The 13,127-nt window shown below is 43.1% G+C and overlaps 1 protein-coding gene across 1 annotated transcript; it reads right to left on the reverse strand.

Annotated features, from left to right (window-relative positions):
* Positions 1-6,188: 6,188 nt before the first annotated feature.
* LOC106560675 (beta-crystallin A1-like) lies at positions 6,189-9,052 on the reverse strand. Its single transcript, XM_014123781.3, has 5 exons — positions 8,998-9,052; positions 8,074-8,265; positions 7,679-7,820; positions 7,235-7,377; positions 6,189-6,827 (listed from the first exon to the last, which is right to left on the reverse strand). The coding sequence occupies exons 2-5, from the start codon at positions 8,238-8,240 to the stop codon at positions 6,680-6,682; spliced, it is 600 nt and encodes a 199-aa protein (XP_013979256.1). The 5' UTR covers positions 8,241-8,265; positions 8,998-9,052; the 3' UTR covers positions 6,189-6,679.
* Between the last annotated feature and the right edge of the window lie 4,075 nt (positions 9,053-13,127).

The raw sequence follows: 13,127 nt of genomic DNA on the forward strand, positions 1-13,127 counted from the left end.
CCCCGCCTATGCTGTCAGATCCCTCCTGGACTCCCGATGTTGTGGGGTCGGTTCCTGTACCTGGTGGACTTGGAGGGGTACGGTCCAGAGTAGCGGTGTTGGGTTCTGGTGGACTACATTCTAGATCCCAAAATCCTCTGAGATTTCCACCTTCGCTGTCCACCTTCCACCTTCTCCGTCTTCACGCTCGGGGCCATCGTCCTGGCCAGCGTCATCCTGTGGCTGGAGCCACGCGTAGGGGCTGGGGGGCTACTGTCCCGCTCTGGTGCTCAATGTTGCCGGTTTACTAACCACCGGTCCTGGCAACCCATCACGAGGCACATCTGGACTTCATCACTACTCTGATTATTCCTCCTTTATCTAGCACTCCCTAGCATCACTCTTCAGACAGTATTGTTTATGTGTTCATATCCAGGTGCTCTCTTGTTATCATTAACCTGTTATGGATAGGGGGCAGTATTTTCACGTCTGGATAAAAAACATACCCGATTTAATCTGATTATTACTCCTGCCCAGAAACTAGAATATGCATATAATTATTAGCTTTGGATAGAAAACACTCCAAAGTTTCTAAAACTGTTTGAATGGTGTCTGTGAGTATAACAGAACTCATTTGGCAGGCCAAAACCTGAGAAGATTCTGTACAGGAAGTACCCTGTCTGACCATTTCTTGGCCTTCTTTGTCATCTCTATCCATTACAAAGGATCTCTGCAGTTACGTGACACTTCCTACGGCTCCCATGGGCTCTCAGAGCCCGGGAAAAAGCTGAATGACGTAATTCAAAGCCCTGGCTGAAACACACGAGCGCTTTTGCTAAGTGGTCTATCAGCGGACAAAGGGCTTCATGCTCGTGCACGAGACGACACATGTTTTTATTCTATCGTCTCTGAACGGATTCAACGACTCCCGGTCGGAATATTATCGCTTTTTTACGAGAAAACTATTTTACACCATTTTAAAGACAAGACTCTCGTTAATCTAACCACACTGTCCGATTTCAAAAAGGCTTTACAACGAAAGCAAAACATTAGATTATGTCAGCAGAGTACCAAGCCAGAAATAATCAGACACCCATTTTTCAAGCTAGCATATAATGTCACAAAAACCCAGAAGACAGCTAAATGCAGCACTAACCTTTGATGATCTTCATCAGATGACACACCTAGGACATTGTGTTATACAATACATGCATGTTTTGTTCAATCAAGTTCATATTTATATCAAAAACCAGCTTTTTACATTAGCATGTGACGTTCAGAACTAGCATACCCCCCGCAAACTTCCGGTGAATTTACTAAAAATGTACTAAATTACTCACGATAAACGTTCACAAAAAGCATAACAATTATTTTAAGAATTATAGATACAGAACTCCTCTATGCACTCGATATGTCCGATTTTAAAATAGCTTTTCGGTGAAAGCACATTTTGCAATATTCTAAGTAGATAGCCCGGCATCACAGGGCTAGCTATTTAGACACCCAGCAAGTTTAGCACTCACCAAAGTCAGATTTACTATAAGAAAAATGTTATTACCTTTGGTGTTCTTCGTCAGAATGCACTCCCAGGACTTCTACTTCAATAACAAATGTTAGTTTGGTCCCAAATAATCCATAGTTATATCCAAACAGCGGCGTTTTGTTTGTGCGTTCAAGACACTATCCGAAAGGGTAAAGAAGGGTGACGAGCACGACGCATTTCGTGACAAAACATTTCTAAATATTCCATTACCGTACTTCGAAGCATGTCAACCGCTGTTTAAAATCTATTTTTATGCCATTTTTCTCGTAAAAAAGCGATAATATTCCGACCGGGAATCTGCGTTTAGGTAAACAGACAAAAGAAAATAAAGCATGGGGTCGACTCGTGCACGCGCCTAAGCCCATTGTCCTCTGATCGGCCACTTGCCAAAAGCGCAAATGTGTTTCAGCCTGGGGCTGCCTCGATATCATTCAGCTTTTTCCCGCCTTCTGAGAGCCTATGGGAGCCGTAGGAAGTGTCACGTTACAGCAAAGATCCTCAGTCTTCAATAAACAGAGGCAAGATGCTCAAGGAATGGTCAGACAGGCCACTTCCTGTAAGGAATCTTCTCAGGTTTTTGCCTGCCATATGAGTCCTGTTATACTCACAGACACCATTCAAACAGTTTTATAAAATTTAGGGTGTTTTCTATCCAAAGCCAATAATTATATGCATATTCTCGTTTCTGGGTAAGACTAGTAACCAGTTTAAATATGGTACGTTTTTTATCCGGCCGTGTAAATACTGCCCCCTACCCCCAACAGGTTAATCTTTGTACAATGTATGGTTCTTCTTTGAGATCACACACAATTGTTTCAGCTGCCCCTTGGACAGTGGTGGAAAACCAAAAGCTTTCAGAACCCTGGCCAAGGCGTGTTTCAGTTTTGTTGTAAAAAGTTATTGTGCGATGTCCTCAAAGTACTGTAGCGCTCAAAATTGTAAGCTTCTAGTTTGAACAAGCAAGACTGTCTTTGCTGGCTAGGATGGCCACCTTACACCCTATGCATGATTTCTTTAGCTTGATCGCAATGATTTGTTCCAGAACAAGAGCCAACGTTGCCTTGATAATCTTTACAATGGGGGTGGTGAGACAACTGTCCGCATTGTTTTGTAGGTATGTTAGATTCAGAGGTCCTGTTTCTGAAGCAATCTGATCAGTGGTAGTTCATTTGCATAAAATAATCCAGAGTTGCATGTTTTTGGTAAAGGTATGAGTCAGGATAGCCGGTCTCTGCATTGTCATCCAAGACCTCACAACACCAGTCACTAGATCCATGGTCTTGGAGGTCACATTGTGGATCATTTTGAGACATACTCCTCAATTGCTGTAAGCAACTCATGTTGATTGGTTGTCTTCCCTCTTTTTAACCTGTTGTTCTGGTAGATAGGTGCAGGGGCATATCACGTCAGTGCTTCCACCCACAGTCACACTCTAATTGATCTTCAATATCCGACGGGTTTAACTCTGATCTGACAGCCTGACACTGTTTCAACCCTTCAATACATTTCTGTTCTATTAGGAATATCTTTTGACTAAGACACACAACACATTCTAGAAAACACTCCGTTCACTTGAGGTAAAATCTACCTTGTGTCTTACAAAATTCCTTGCCTTCATTGAGTAAAATGTAAGCATAGGCTGTGAAGGCATGAAAACACCACCAATACCACCATCCGAACATTTCCACTCATGCCCAAACATGTCTGGATGTACAGTGAGGGAAAAAAGTATTTGATCCCCTGCTGATTTTGTACGTTTGTCCACTGACAAAGAAATGATCAGTCTATAATTTTAATGGTAGGTTTATTTGAACAGTGAGAGACGGAATAACAAATAAATCCATAAAAACGCATGTAAAAAATGTTATAAATTGATTTGCATTTTAATGAGGGTGTTACGCACGCCTCTAGAAAGAGGGAACGCAACACCCTGCTACAACTTAACTCTCCGTGGTGTGAAAAAGGTATAGAAGTGTAGGTGTGAGCAAGGATGACAAAAAGGCAGAGAATACCGTTAACAGGGAATTTATTCCTTCACGCGGTAAGGTTGGGGAAAAGGGGCTGGACGGAACCAAAGCAAAGAAAGTAAATATCAAAGCCCCCTCTCCGACCTTACCTGCCTACCCACTACTTACCTAACTAGCACCACCTGGTGCACTAACCAAAATACAGGGGATGGTCCACCCAGGTCTTTCCTAGTGTGCATAGACAATAAATTACTACGGGTATATGTATGCCCGCGGGCCTCTTGCCTAAGCACTCCCTAGGTGCCTTCCCCTTCCCCCCTGGGAACAAATGAAACAGAATATTCCAAATGTCTTTACAACAAACTGAGAAAAAAACCACTAACTCAGGACATTAAAGAAGCTCTCTCTGAGCAACAAACTAACACAGAAAATTACAATCAGCTCTCACAGCAACAACTACACAGTACATACCAAATGTCTTAGCAACAACCAACATGATATAACTCTCAGCCATTATCTGTGTCTCCCAGCAAATATCTCTCTGTCATCATCTGTGTGTCTCCTCCTCTGAGCAACAGCACACTGGCTTATATAGCTTTAGGTGGGGTTGTTAATTGGAGACAGCTGTGTCCTGACGAGGGGGCGGGGTCAGCTCTCCAATCAGGAATGGGGCCGACCAATCAGCTGCTTGGAGAACTTCAGGAAGCCATTACCTGAAACACAAACTACAACACAGAAACTGGGGAACGTAACAGAGGGAAATAAGTATTGACCCCCTCTCAATCAGAAAGATTTCTGGCTCCCGGGTGTCTTTTATACAGGTAATGAGCTGAGATTAGGAGCACACTCATAAAGGGAGTGCTCCTAATCTCAGCTTGTTACCTGTATAAAAGACACCTGTCCACAGAAGCAATCAATCAATCAGATTCCAAACTCTCCACCATGGCCAAGACAAAAGAGCTCTCCAAGGATGTCAGGGACAAGATTGTAGACCTACACAAGGCTGGAATGGGCTACAAGAACATCGCCAAGCAGCTTGGTGAGAAGGTGACAACAGTTGGTGTGATTATTCGCAAATGGAAGAAACACAAAAGAACTGTCAATCTCCCTCGGCCTGGGGCTCCATGCAAGATCTCACCTCGTGGAGTTGCAATGATCATGAGAACGATGAGGAATCAGCCCAGAACTACACGGGAGGATCTTGTCAATGATCTCAAGGCAGCTGGGACCATAGTCACCAAGAAAACAATTGGTAACACACTATGCCGTGAAGGACTGAAATCCTGCTGCGCCCGCAAGAAAGCACATATACATGCCCGTCTGAAGTTTGCCAATGAACATCTGAATGATTCAGAGGACAACTGGGTGAAAGTGTTATGGTCAGATGAGACCAAAATGGAGCTCTTTGGCATCAAGTCAACTCGCCGTGTTTGGAGGAGGAGGAATGCTGCCTATGACCTCAAGAACACCATCCCCACCATCAAACATGAAGGTGGAAACATTATGCTTTGGGGGTGTTTTTCTGCTAAGGGGACAGGACAACTTTACCGCATCAAAGGGACGATGGACGGGGCCATGTACCGTCAAATCTTGGGTGAGAACCTCCTTCCCTCAGCCAGGGCATTGAAAATGGGTTGTGGATGGGTATTCCAGCATAACAATGACCCAAAACAGACTGCCAATGCAACAAAGGAGTGGCTCAAGAAGAAGCACATTAAGGTCCTGGAGTGGCCTAGCCAGTCTCCAGACCTTAATCCCATAGAATATCTGTGGAGGGAGCTGAAGGTTTGAGTTGCCAAACGTCAGCCTCGAAACCTTAATGACTTGGAGAAGATCTGCAAAGAGGAGTGGGACAAAATCCCTCCTGAGATGTGTGCAAACCTGGTGGCCAACTACAAGAAACGTCTGACCTCTGTGATTGCCAACAAGGGTTTTGCCACCAAGTACTAAGTCATGTTTTGCAGAGGGGTCAAATACTTATTTCCCCCATTAAAATGCAAATAAATGTATAACATTTTTGACATACTTTTTTCCCTCACTGCAGTTGAAGAATTTATGTCAAACTAGGCATTGGTTTCTTGGGCGCTGACATAATCATTGCGTCTTCATTATCCGGATGGACCCTTAGTAGACTAGACCCGTTGATAGATTTCTCGGGTGTTTTAATCTACATGTTGGGTACTTGACCCAGCTCCATGGCTGTTTGACTGGGTATATCTTGTTTCACTCAGACATGTCTGAACAAATAACCTTAAGTTTTGTGACTTATATATAGCCAAAGTGGATTAAAAAAATAAAAAGATCAGAGCATGTTCGGATCAAAGTAATCATAACATGGTGACCCCACAGTTATAACATTTTATAATCAAATTGCATTACCTCCTGCCACGCCCCCCTCATAAATCCTTATGCTCCACCACTTTCAACCAAGACACTATGCAGTACAATATTCCCAAGCCAAGCCTCATCTGTACCCCCCCCTCTCCCCAATATGTGTGTGTGTGTGTGTGTGTGTGTGTGTGTGTGTGTGTGTGTGTGTGTGTGTGTGTGTGTGTGTGTGTGTGTGTGTGTGTGTGTGTGTGTGTGTGTGTGTGTGTGTGTGTGTGTGTGTGTGTGTGCGTGCGTGCGTGCTTGCGTGTGAGGTAGGGACAGGACGAACACAGTGTGAGTTACATGCCAGTCATTGTCTTGTCTCTCGCTTTCTTTTGCTCGATCTCTTTATTCATCAATCTCATACAATGTTTACCATGACAACCACAGTGACAGGCAATAGTGATGATGATGGTGATGATGAAGAAAAATAAGCTGATGATGATGTGGATGAAGAAGAGCAAAAGGTTCGGAGGTGTTTTCGTAGTTCTGCGACCAGCCTCTGGGAGGAGTCGCGGATGTATTCTTTCATGTTACTGTTTCTCTCAGTTCTGTTATTCACTCTATCTGTCTTTCTTTCAATTTGGTCTTTGTTTTTTGTCAGGTTTTTTTTGTGCCATGAACATGTAACGTCGCCAGTAAGCACCTGAGGCCTGGCCCACAATCCTGCCAGGACTAGCCTGATTAGTGGAACTGGGAGGGGCAAGGGAGAGGAGGTGTAGGAGAGGGGAGAGAAGAGTGGGAAGAGGAGTAGGAAGTAGAACAGTAGGAAGAAGAAGGAGAGGAGGAGTAGAAGAGGAGGGATGAAAGCAGTTCCTGCTCAGTGCTGAATCCTCCTGATGGACTGGATCTGAGGGGTCTGGGCGTGGGAGCCAAACTCACGGTAGCACTTATACTCTCCTCCGTGGCAGTCACACTCCATGACGTACTGGTGGCCACGGTAGCCGGGGAACTGGTAGCACACGAAGCTACAGGGAGAGAAGAGAGCAGGCCAATCAGATACACTGTTACTGTGAGGTGAGTCACAGTGGGCCAATGGAAATGAGGGTGAGGATCAACTTGGCAATAGGACAGCATAATGCAGGCAATATAAGTGCAAATATCACTACAGTAGTATAGTACTGGAGTAGCAGCTTCAGATTTGCAATTATAGAGTAAAGATTGGTCTGTGCTAGAAATGTACAGTAGTAGTAGCACGAGTTGTAGAAGCAATCATTATTAGCACTAGATATTGGTCTGTGTCGGTAGTGTACAAGTAGTGGTAGTACAAGTAGTAGTAGAGTAGTAGTAGTCGGTGGCAATTGTGTACAGAAGCAGCAGTGGTAGTATATTTAGTGTGAAGTGGCAGTGTCCCTGTCATGGAATTAGTACTTACGCTCCGCTCTGGATGTGCATGGATCCAACCTCATTGTTGAACCAGCCCATGGCCTGCAGGGAGGGGTAGTCATCACACATCTCAAACTGGCGACCAGTCATGTTCTCCTTCTCATAGATGGTTATGCGGGACTCCTTGTGGCTCTGATAGAGATGGAGAGAGGGAGATAGATAGAGAAAGGAGGGATGGTGAGAGCGATGAGCGATAGAGAGATGATGGGATGAAAAGGAGAGACATTTTAACACACAGTTTACATTCTTATAGTATTTCATATATTGTTATTGATAATTGAATGTATCATAAGGTTATACAATGTTATGCAATGTAAATATAATCTGGTAACATAGGCATGGTAATATGTCATGTTCATTATGTAATAAAGTAAAGATATTGCAGTGTGATTTGATGTATTGTAGATACTGTTGATAATGTGGAGTGACTCACAGCGGAGCAGATGGGTCTGAAGGAGATCATCCTCTCAATGCGGTAGGAGTTGCTGCCGCTGTAGGCCTCGAAACGGGGGTAGTCTCCCTTCTCCAGGACAAACTGCTGGCCACAGAAACTGGAGTGCTCATAACCCACCCAACTAGAGGGAGGGAGAGAAAGGGAGATGGAAAGAGGGAGATAGTGATGGAGGGAGATGGATTGAGAGAGAGGGCGATGTAGGGAGACAAAGGAAGGTAGGGAGAGAGAGGTAAAGAGATAAGAAAGGGAGATAGTGAGATTGAAATCAAGGAAAGAAAGACAGTGATGGATGGAAGGAGAATTGAAAGAAGAGATGAATAAGGAGAGAGAGTGATTAGTTAGTGCCCAATGTAAAAAGTTTTGGGACTACTTACGCTCCACACTCAACCTTCAGGGATCGGATGTTCTCCATGCCACACTCCATGATGTTTTGGCAGCAGGCGGTGAACTCCATACGTTTTCCCTGGAAGTACTCCTGGTCGTACACAGTAATCTTCCATGGGCCCATGGGCATGGTATTCATAGGGTTGGTCAGAGCCATTATGTCCTTCTGCCTCAGTGCTGACCTGGAGAGAGAGAGGAGGGAGGGAGTTAGAACAAATAAACATGCAATCATCCATACTGACATTCTTCTCCAAGCATGTCTCTGCACATAGACAATCATCACTGTATAAAAACATAGAAGCTCTCACGGAAATAGTCTGATATACATATAAATAATTCAGTTAATTCTTGATAAAATATATTTTTATCAAGAATGTCTTGAAGCTCGCAGTGAATGACCCATATCCTCTGGTCCCCTGACCTGTAGCTACAGAACAATACAGTTCATTGAATCATGAGGTAAAGCCTTAGACAGATGCCTGACCAGCTCTTTTAAATAAACAGAGTGATCTATGCATGATGACCAGTCATTTATACCTCTCCACTGAAGCTCCCTGTCATCAGAGCCTCAATGGTTCTCAGACTATTTTATACCATGATCCACTTAAACTGAAGCCTTTCAAATAATAGCATTGTAATCCTCCAAATAAGACAAAACAAAATGTATCTTAATTCTAACAGGTCTTCCGTGAGACCTCCCAGTCACCCCCCACCACTGTTTCCAGATACATAATTTGGGAAACACTACCCTGTAGTCCCGTTCTAACAGCCCTGCGAAGCTCTATCACACAGACAAATAGAAGTCTATGGGCCGGCTATGCTATGTCAAGACCCATCAGATCAGACCTATCCAAACAGACAGGACTAAATTAAGTCTGTTAGATAAACATGAAGCAATGTGCTAGCAGACCTACCTAAAACGTAAGCTGTGTCTGTCACAGGGTTCCACTGACTGGTCTGCCAGAGAGGTGTGTGTGTGGGTATATATACACCCCGGGGCCTGGGGCTAGGGGGTCGGCCACACCCGATTCACTGTCAGCACTTTGCTTTGGGATCCATTGTTACTAAGCCTGAACCTGCCTGAGATGGGGTTAACACACATACATATGCATACATGGGCGTACGCAGACACACACAGAAATAATTAAGGCAGGTCTTTATACCTTAGAGTGTTCATATATGGATTAATTGTGTATTCAGTAAATGGACATGCACACACACACACACACACACACACACACACACACACACACACATTTGCTCACAGAGACACAGGAGCACAGACTTACAGACACATAAAGTCAGACCACTGTAGATACAGATGGGGGGAGGGGGGGCAACTCAATATTAGGAAGATGTTGCTAATGTTTGGTATACTCAGTGTATGAAATAATATTACTAACTGGGTAGTTTGGGTCCTGGATGCTGATTGATTGAAACAGCATTTCAACTGTGTGTATATCAGATAATAGACCATGGGTATGAAACAAATAATACTTGTTTACTGTTCTACTGATGTTGGTAACCAATTTATAATAGCAAAAGACTTTGCGTCGTGCATTAGAACAGCCCTTGGTATATTGGTCATTATAAACTGGGTGGTTCGAGCCCTGAATGCTGATTGGCTGACAGCCATGGTATATCAGACCGTATACCACGGGTATGACAAAACATTTATCTTTTACTAATTACATTGGTAACCAGTTTATAAAAGCAATAAAGCACCTTGGGGGTTTGTGGTATATTGACCAATATACCACGGCTAAGGGCTGTATCCAGGCACTTCGCGTTGCGTCGTGTGTAAGAACAGCCCTTAGCTGTGCTATATTGGCCATATACCACACCCCCTCATGCCTTATTGCTTAAGTATACCACTAACTCTTTATTATGATAACAGTGTAATGTAACTTTACTTACTATGCATTTTTAGCTCAGTGTAACAGTGTTGGTCAAAAATACACGTTATGGGTCATTTGTGAATGACATAACTGATCAGCATTTTGGGAATAGTAGAAGGACATTTGTTAGGATGAGGGGGCAGTGGTACAATGCCAGGGGGGTAATGAGGGGGCAATATAACCCTGGTCTCTGCCATGGAGGATAGAGTGGTAGTTGGGTAGATCTTTGCACTGGTAAAGTCTGGTACAGTTTATTAGTACTGGCTGGTTATTTCTGATCTCTAGTGTGAATGGACCATGATTTAATAAAATATCAGATGTGGGGGTGGTATAAAAGAGCGAGAAAGAAAAAAAGAGAAAGAGAGAGAAAAAGAAGAGCTCTTGTTGCCAAGGATACAGAGTGAAAAATAAGAGCTCTTGTTGCCATGGATACAGAGAGAAAAAGAAGAGCGCTTGTTGCCATGGATACAGAGAGAAAAAGAAGAGCTCTTGTTGCCATGGATACAGAGTGAAAAATAAGAGCTCTTGTTGCCATGGATACAGAGCGAAAAATAAGAGATCTTGTTGCCATGGATACAGTTAGAAAAAGAAGATCTCTTGTTGCCATGAATACAGAGGGAAAAAGAAGAGCTCTTGTTGCCATGGATACAGTGAGAAAAAGAAGATCTCTTGTTGCCATGGATACAGAGAGAAAAAGAAGAGCTCTTGTTGCCATGGATGCAGAGAGAAAAAGAAGATCTTGTGTTGCCATTGATACAGAGAGAAAAAGAAGCGCTCTTGTTGCCATGGATGCAGAGAGAAAAAGAAGAGCTCTTGTTGCCATGGATACAGAAAAAAGAAGATCTCTTGTTGCCATGGATACAGAGAGAAAAAGAAGAGCTCTTGTTGCCATGGATACAGAAGAAAAAAAGATCTCTTGTTGCCATGGATACAGAGCGAAAAAGAAGAGCTCTTGTTGCCATGGATACAGACAGAAAAAGAAGAGCTCTTCTTGCCATGGATACAGAGGAAAAGGAAGAGCTCTTGTTGCCATGGATACAGAGAGAAAAATAAGAGCTCTTGTTGCCATGGATGCAGAAAGAAAAAGAAGAGCTCTTGTTGCCATGGATACAGAAGAAAAAAATAAGATCTCTTGTTGCCATGGATACAGAAATAAAAAGAAGAGCTCTTGTTGCCATGGATACAGAGTGAAAAAGAAGAGCTCTTCTTGCCATGGAGACAGAGAGAAAAAGAAGAGCTCTTGTTGCCATGGATACAGAGAGAGAAAAGAAGAGCTCTTCTTGCCATGGATACAGAGCGAAAAGGAAGAGCTCTTCTTGCCATGGATACAGAGAGAAAAAGAAGAGCTCTTGTTGCCATGGATACTGAGAGAAAAAGAGGAGCTCTTGTTGCCATGGAGACAGAGAGAAAAAGAAGAGCTCTTGTTGCCATGGAGACAGAGAGAAAAATAAGAGCACTTCTTGCCATGGATACAGAGGGAAAAAGAAGAGCTCTTGTTGCCATGGATACAGAGAGAAAAAGAAGAGCTCTTCTTGCCATGGATACAGAGAGAAAAAGAAGAGCTCTTGTTTCCATGGATACAGAGAGAAAAATAGATTTGTTCTTCTCTGGAGAATGTTGCAGTTTTTGGATGAGATGCAGAAGAGTTGTTTGTCAACGTTACTCACTGTTCACATAGCCATTGTTCATTTGTTTGTGTTCTAAAGTAGTGTATAGTTAAGTATGTAGCTAATTATTTACATTAGCCATCAACATTTTAGTTGTATTCAAGATTCTTCCTAGATTTATTTTGTTTGTGTCTATATGCTTGTGTATGTACACTTGTCTGTCCTAAGTAAATGCACTGATATGCTGAAAGCAGTGACAAACTGTGTCTTGGACTAGTTTCTAGTAAAGCATGCATTTACCAATATGCTGGAGGCAGAGCAATTTTCCATTTCACCTCCTTTTTCCTTTTCTTTTTTACAATCAACCTAAATGAACATGAATTGTGGCGCTGTCATTATTTCCATGTACAGTACGGTGTAGTGAACTGTACATCCATACTTAAGGCAAAGCAGGCACGCTCTGTCTGGTACAATGGGAGATTAGACAGGACAGAGCTAAAGTAAAATGCTATAGCCTATTCTAAATCTCTATGGCGCTATGCCTCTCTCCCCTGTATGTCATTGTGCTGCTAAAGCAAACAAGCAGAGATGGGACAAAACAGTATAGCGAGAGACTGGTGGGACTGTAGAATGCTTAACATCTAACAGAGGCTACAGCATCCATCCATCCACTCCTCTCACCAAACAATGAACACGTTGGGAACAGCTTACTGAGGTCAGCACATTGCCCAGACCTCTGTGTGTGTGTGTTTGTGTGTGTGTGTTTCTCAGTGAATGTTGGTCTATGCATATGTTTTGGATGTTTTGGTGTGCAGCGGCTTTGTTGCTAGTATGTGTATAAAGCATATGTCACGTCCTGACCAGTAAAAGGGGTTATTTGTTATTGTAGTTTGGTCAGGGCGTGGCAGGGGGTGTTTGGTTTGTGTGTTTCGGGGTTTTTGGTTTATGTTCTAGATGATCTATTTCTATGTGTTTATCTAGCTTGTCTATTTCTATGTTAGTTTTGTCAATGACCTCCAATTAGAGGCAGCTGGTTGTTGTTATCTCTGATTGGAGGCCATATTTAGTTGTGTGTGTTTTCACTTGTGTTTGTGGATGGTTGTTTCCGGTATAGTCTGTGCACCTTACTTTGTTTTGTTTAAGTGTTTTTCTTTAATAAAATAAAGAAGATGATAAATATACCCGCTGCATTTTGGTCCGCTCCTTACGATGACCGTTAGAGCATATCAATGTATGTGTGTGTGTGTCTGTGTGTGCGTGTGTGTGTGCGTCCGTGTGACACCCTTAGCATGTATTCCTCTGTGTGTGTGTGTCTGTGAGTGTTTCTGCTGATGTTAGCAGCAGCCTAGAAGTGACAAAGAGACAAGCACTGTCAGCAAGCCTATGGGAGGAGCTCTCTGTGACCATATATACTCTACCGTATACAGACATCGGCCATTCAACAAACACGCAGGCGGACAGACACACTCACGCCTTAGACCTGTGCTAAGAAACATAATCACCTTATCAGATGAAAATGTACACAGGTTGCTGTTTGTT

This window comes from Salmo salar, chromosome 10, assembly GCF_965601325.2.
Source record: "Salmo salar chromosome 10, fSalSal1, whole genome shotgun sequence".
In the NCBI taxonomy this organism is placed as follows: Eukaryota; Metazoa; Chordata; class Actinopteri; order Salmoniformes; family Salmonidae; genus Salmo; species Salmo salar.

Excerpts from the sequence above, each read along its gene's own strand:
- LOC106560675 (XM_014123781.3), bottom strand. The coding sequence starts at position 8,240 with ATGGCTCTGACCAACCCTATGAATACCATGCCCATGGGCCCATGGAAG. Across the intron at positions 7,378-7,678 it reads TCAGACCCATCTGCTCCGCT|AGCCACAAGGAGTCCCGCAT; the intron begins GTGAGTCACTCC and ends CATCTCTATCAG. Across the intron at positions 6,828-7,234 it reads ATGCACATCCAGAGCGGAGC|CTTCGTGTGCTACCAGTTCC; the intron begins GTAAGTACTAAT and ends CTCTCCCTGTAG.